At 50.4% G+C, this 6,158-nt stretch overlaps 1 protein-coding gene across 1 annotated transcript; it reads right to left on the reverse strand.

Moving 5' to 3' along the window:
- Window positions 1–424: 424 nt before the first annotated feature.
- FAM32A (family with sequence similarity 32 member A) lies at window positions 425–5,556 on the reverse strand. The gene is made up of 4 exons (XM_063112007.1): window positions 5,454–5,556; window positions 5,195–5,336; window positions 1,762–1,815; window positions 425–1,478 (listed from the first exon to the last, which is right to left on the reverse strand). The coding sequence occupies exons 1-4, from the start codon at window positions 5,525–5,527 to the stop codon at window positions 1,410–1,412; spliced, it is 339 nt and encodes a 112-aa protein (XP_062968077.1). The 5' UTR covers window positions 5,528–5,556; the 3' UTR covers window positions 425–1,409.
- Between the last annotated feature and the right edge of the window lie 602 nt (window positions 5,557–6,158).

Here is a 6,158-nt window from a genome sequence, read left to right on the forward strand (position 1 = left end):
GTCACAAAAGCACAGTGAGAAAGGCTGCACCAGTAGGAACAACAGTCATTGGTACGTCAGCCAAAGGCAAACAAAACAGGGACAAGGGCTGCTGTCACTATGAGGGAGAATTCATGCCAAGAATTACAGTAACAAAGAAGGACAGGCCACAGTCCCTTTGGCTACAGTCCTATAATCCACAGGAAACATATAATAGTTACAGGTATCAATGTACCAAATAACATGGCAGCAACTTTTGTAAAGCAGATGCTAGGAGAGATGTGAAGAGAACCAGAGGATGGCCAGGATGCGGGCCCCGAACCAGCTCTGCATCCAGGACGATGACTTTACAGAATGGCAGCCCACCTCGTGGGCACATGTGCTGAATTCTCTACTCTGGTAACAGAGGCCTTATCATCTTCTCAAGTACACAGGGGATAGTTACAAACACTGACCTTTTATTGGTCCACAAAGGACAACCCAATAAATTATAAACAGAAACAGTACAATTAACATTCTCTCACCCCAAGGCACCAAATCTACAGAGTGAGGAGCCCTTTCACCAGGAAATTTTTAAAAACCCTCTCTATTAAATTATAGAAGTTCTAAAGAAATACTGACATCAAATATCATATCAGGACCAATCCCTACTAGATGTGTCTGGATGGGAGTATTGCGTGGAGCAGGCTCAGAAAGGGACAAGCATGCGTTCCCTCCTTGCCTTTGGTGGGTATCTGCTACCAAGGCTGTACTGTCTCACTAGCCAGATGGCTGAGCAGACAGTTTGAAAGCCACAAAGCTGCGAGTGGCTTCCCCGGGCCCTGGGTGGAACAGCATTAAGCCCCAAACTAGAGGGAGCTTGGAAGGGCAGCCCACGCAGAGTCCCACGGTCATCTGCACATCACAGGCCACACTGGTCTTAGCTTCTTTCCCTCTGGAGTCCGTCTCATCCAGGTGAAGACAGCTGGCTGGCCTTAGAAAATTAGTTGCGACCTGGGGGTAAACATATTTTTACACAGCACTTACACAGAGATGGCCTTTACCTCTAGATAAAGGTTCAAAAATTTCCATTCAAACTGAAAAGGTTGGGGCTGGCCAGTGAGCTGTTATTTCGAGTGAGGTGTTTCAACACCAAGATCAAGGGATCAGATCCCCATACCAGCCAGCCACCAAAATACAAAACAAAAACAAAACAAACGAAAAAGGCTTATCTTCTATGTGCTACTAAGAAACCTAAGCTGAGTAAAAGAACAGTCTTACTTTAATCCGGTTCCAGAATGAGGGCACACAGCTTCGAAAAGCACTGTCACAGCAGAAGTGCAAGGGCTTGTGTAAAATAATGTTTCTAGAAAATACCAAAGACACCAAACAAAACCCTGGCTTTGCCATCTGCTTCCCCTCGATGCTGCTCCACACCCAGGGCCAGGAGGCTACTTTGTCCAGCTGACTTTGGGAATGTCATAATGCTCCGTGAGTGTATCCAGGTGTCTGTTGAAGTCCTAGCAAAGGGAAGGAGGAAACCAGGGATGTGCAACACCGCCCAACCCCACCTCTCTCACGTCCTGTCTCGGCTCTGTGAGCCTCCTCCTCTCAGATCCACCCTGCCAGATCTTACACATGCCTGAAACCTTGGCTCTCCCTGGCATGACCCTGGGAAGGTGTTACTTCTGTTGGGTTAAGTCCCCTCCCTGCCAACATGGCTCCCTCGGTCAGGCCCTTAGCATCTGAGTCCAGCTGGTACCTTGAGTGGCTCAGTCTCCCCCACTGGGCCCAGTGGCTTACCTCCACTCTCTGCTTGTGAGTTTTGGATGCTTTCTTCAGAATCCTTTCCATTTGCTGGAGGGAGAAGAGACATGGAGGTGAGATCGCATGCTTCACACAGCTGAGCCAGCCTGGCTCTCCATCGATAATGGCCAGGTTCAGGCTGTACACATTGTCCCCCCATCCCCCAACTCCACTCAGTCTGGTCCAACAGGGAACTCGGGTCAGTCACTCTTTGGTTCCGGTCTCACAAGAGGCCCAAAATGAACCAGCACTGGCTGAGCACACACCCACGAGCAGACTCTGCTGGGAGCTGTGCACATGCTTCCTGCATCCGTGGGCAACTGACAACATTCCCAACTTGCAGGAAAGCAAGGTCCCAGGTGGGGTTTGAGAAAAGATGAGGAACGAGGAAGGTAAAGAGTCCAACAGAGTAGGTGACACAGAACTGGTGCTCCGGTTGCAGTAACCATCTTGCTGTTCAATCACAGTGCCCAGGAGGGCTACAAGACCCAGATCACCTTCACCAGTTTCTGGAATCTGCATCCTGCACCATAACCTGCTCCAACTCTCATTCCCAACACCTGATGGTACCTGGTAAGGTTGGTACCTTGGGAGAGGGTGGGATGCAGAGCCAGACAGACCTGGGGCCGCACCTGGCTCTACATTTACTAGCTGGGTGGCTGTGGCTGACTCTTTGGTGGTCCCTGTGAACTGTGGTGCCCACTATTTGTCAGTCTCCTTGCCACACTGACTCTGAGCTGGACCTGGAGTGAGATTACTCAAGAGAATGCAGTGCCAGTTCTAGGCCGAAGACCACTGGCAGCTTTTGCTTCACGTACATGCAGGAAGCCTGATGGCCTTGCTGGAAAGAAAGGACCTGGAGGATGAGATGACACATGGGAAGAGGGCACAAAAGAAGCCCTGAGGCACCAGACATGTGGATGTCCCAGCCCAGTGGTGCTTCCAGAGATCTCCAGGCCCAGCTACCATCTGACTGCACCAGACTGCAAGTGAGGTCAGCAGGAGAACCACCCAGCCGAGCCCAGTCAACCCAAACAATCATGAGATGATACCATTAGCTGCCACGTGGCTGCTCCTCCTCATCCCTCCTCACCTCCCTTTGTATCCAGTCAGCTCCCCTTGGCTGATCCTCCCCAGGAAGCATCCTTGCCTCTCCTCCAGCAGCCGTGAACCCACCTGAGGCCTGGGTCTCTCACAAGAGGCCACACTGACTTGACCAGCTGTCACTTGATGCCAGGCTCTGCCCTTCCTCCCCCAATTTGAGATGCTCCATGCACCGAGTCCACAGGGTGTCTTGGGCGCTGTAGCCATCCCCACTTCACAGATGGAGAGAATGGGGACCAGACTGCACCGTTGGTGATGGGGCTGGAGATCCATGGCCCTGCCCTTTCTACCAGTCCCAGTGGGCCCTTCTTCCGGGAGCCTGGGAGCTATTCAGCCTTCGCACCCAGGAAGGAATCTGCATTTTCCCACTGTACCTGGCTTTATCCACACCCGTCTCTCTTCTCCTTCATTTGCTTCATTTCTAATAGCTCTCTCTCTCTCCTAGACAAAACACACTGTAATACCTCCCACTTTAAATGACAACAAAAACAAAAATTTCCCCTTCACCCCATACTCCTCTCCAGCTGCAGATCCATTTCTCTGTTTCCCTTTTTGGCTGCTCTCTTTCAGAGAGTTACAGGACACCACTCTCCTGGTTTTTCTCCTCCCTCGCCACTGCTTCCTCCCAGGCTCTTTTACAAGTTCTTTTCTGCCACCCTCTGATCACCAGAGATCAGCCCTGACTTCTCTTCTGTCACTGTCCGTCCTCAGCGGAGCTCACCCAGCCCCACAGCAATTCCCAAAGGTTTCTCTGGAGCCCAGACCTCTCCTCCAGACTGCAGACTCTGATATCAAACTGCCCATAAGAATTCTCCACTTGGATTTATTACAAGCATCTCTCTTAACTTCCCTAAACCAAAGCCTTGATCCCCCTGGGGAAACCTGCTTTACCTGCAATCATTCCCACCTCAGTAAATAGCACCTTTATTCACCAGCTGCTCAGCCAAAAGTCTTGATCATCCCTTGACTCTCCTTCCTTTCCCAGCCTGCGTCCGACCCATCAGCCAATCCTGTCATTTTCCCTTGAAAATCCACCCCAAATCTGATACCTTCCACTGGCTCCACCATTAATGCTCTACTCTGAGCCACCAGTATTAGTCACTTGATGGCTACATTATCCTCTCATCCTGGCTCCAGCAATAAAATCTCAGCCCTGCCTCTGACTACAACTTAAGGGTCTTAAAAGACACAAGGGCATTCATTTGTTAAAACCTCACCACAACCCTACAAGGTAGAGCCGTTAGCGCTACTTTATATGGAGGGTAACTGACTTGCCCAGGGTTACACCACTATGAAGTGGTAAAGAGAGAGATGAACCCAGATTTGTCTTGCCAGAGCTACTGTGTCCATGTGTTTCTGTATGACTAAATCACACCTGAGAGTAATGAGTTAACTTTTCCCAACGTCATCGTACCGAATCACATAGACCAGGGTTAGGGTTTCTCAGCATCAGCACTACTGACATTTGGGGATGGGTCATTCTTGGCTGTGGGGTCCTTCTGTGCAATGCAGGATGTGTAGTAGCATCCCTGGCCTCCACCCACTAGATGCCAGTAGCTCTCCCTCACTCAGTTGTGAACCAAAAATGTCTCCAGACATTGCCGAATGTGCTGAGGGGTGGGGTAAGAGAGGGGATCACCCCAAGTTGAGAACCACTGCCCTAGCCTGACTATTTCCTCCCCCCAGCATAATCAGCCAAGCTTGTCTATCTGACCTTGACTTCCCCTATCCCCCACCGCCCAAATTTACTGTGTTTAATATCAACAGAAATGACTTATTGGAGCCTTAAAATACAACCTATTTGAGCCTGCCAAACAAAGTCATCATGGAAACAGAGTTCGTGGTGACTCAGAGCAGCGAGCGTGGCCATTTAACAACAACAGCTAGCATCCACTGAGCACTTACGTTACTGGCAAGTGCTCTACTTGCATGACTTCGTCCAAAGTTCCCAACCCTCTTAGGAGAAATTACTACCCTGACTCCTACAGATGATGAAAGAGGCACGGAGAGAAGAAAAGTCACCGGTCTAGTGTCGCAGGGCAAAAGAGCCACAGCGATGGAACCCAAAGCCGATTCTACAGCTCTGACCTCCTCTCAGCACCAGCTCTAGCTCTCCCCCCTCTGCGTCCACTCGGGCTACGGGGGGTCTCCTCGGAGCTCCCCGAGACATGAGATCCTCCACTCTCACACAGTTCTCCCCGGTATGAGGGGCCTTCCCCGAGCATCCCAGCGCTGACCCCGGTTCCGAGCCTTCCGGCCCTGCCTCCGCACTCCACGAAGGCATCCCCAGCAGCCCCGCCCCCTCCTGCTCGGCGCCCCGCCTCACCCGCTTCTCCTGCATCTTCTCGAAAGCTGCCTGAGCCGGGGTCCGTTTGTCCAGGCCGCGCCGCTTCTCTTCCTCGTTCTTTTTGCTTGTTCCCATCGCTTCCAGGAGTTTCGCCTTGTCCTTGTCCTTCTTTTTCTTCTTCCTGGGAGAGGAGATGGGGAGCAGGCAGGTGAGGGCGGGTCAGAGGACCAAGGCCTGTGGTCCCGGGAAAAGGTCTAAGGGGACAAAAGGCGGAGCCTAGCGGGCCCTGGAGACTTACCGCTTGGTCACGCCGAGCTCTGCGACGCCTTTCAGCTTTAAAGGCCCCTTCTGGACCTGTTCGTAAACCTCCATAGCGCCCGCCGACAGTGCGACTGCCACACTTCCTGTTTGCAAACGCTATTTCCGACCGAAGTCCCGCCTTCCTTCATCTTGATTGGCCTAGCTGGACAGCACGCGTGCGCTCTTGGTCTCCATCTCGAGCCACACTTCCGGGTTGCGGCAGGGCGGAGAGTTACGCGAGGACGCGTCGTTTGCATCTTGTTCCCTGACACACTTCCGGCTTGGGCTCTCACTTCTGATTTCACAGGCTTTGGGGGGGGTCCTTAAAAGCCATTGCTGTTTGGGGTGTTTTGCGTGCCTTTCTATTTCCTGTTTTCTTTTATTGCCGTATTTTAGCTTTCAGTGGACAAGTGGACCTAATTTCGTAAACCTAAACAGCACTCATTAATTTTTTCCGTTTTATGAAAATACGAAATATGTCGGTGGTGTATTAAAAAAATTAAAACACTAATTTTATTGGGGCATAATTTATACACAGTAAAATGCATCCGTTTTATTCTTTTTTTTTTTTTAAGATGACCGGTAAGGGGATCTTAACTCTTTTTTTTTTTTTTTTTTAGAGTTGAATGAATATTTTATTTTATTTTATTATTATTTTTTTTAAATTTTATTTTGTCGATATACATTGTGGCTGATTATTGCT

This window comes from Cynocephalus volans, chromosome 10, assembly GCF_027409185.1.
Source record: "Cynocephalus volans isolate mCynVol1 chromosome 10, mCynVol1.pri, whole genome shotgun sequence".
Lineage (NCBI taxonomy): Eukaryota > Metazoa > Chordata > Mammalia > Dermoptera > Cynocephalidae > Cynocephalus > Cynocephalus volans.

Excerpts from the sequence above, each read along its gene's own strand:
- FAM32A (XM_063112007.1), bottom strand. The coding sequence starts at position 5,527 with ATGGAGGTTTACGAACAGGTCCAGAAGGGGCCTTTAAAGCTGAAAGGC. Across the intron at positions 5,337-5,453 it reads GAGCTCGGCGTGACCAAGCG|GAAGAAGAAAAAGAAGGACA; the intron begins GTAAGTCTCCAG and ends CTCCTCTCCCAG. Across the intron at positions 1,816-5,194 it reads AGAAGATGCAGGAGAAGCGG|CAAATGGAAAGGATTCTGAA; the intron begins GTGAGGCGGGGC and ends TTCTCCCTCCAG.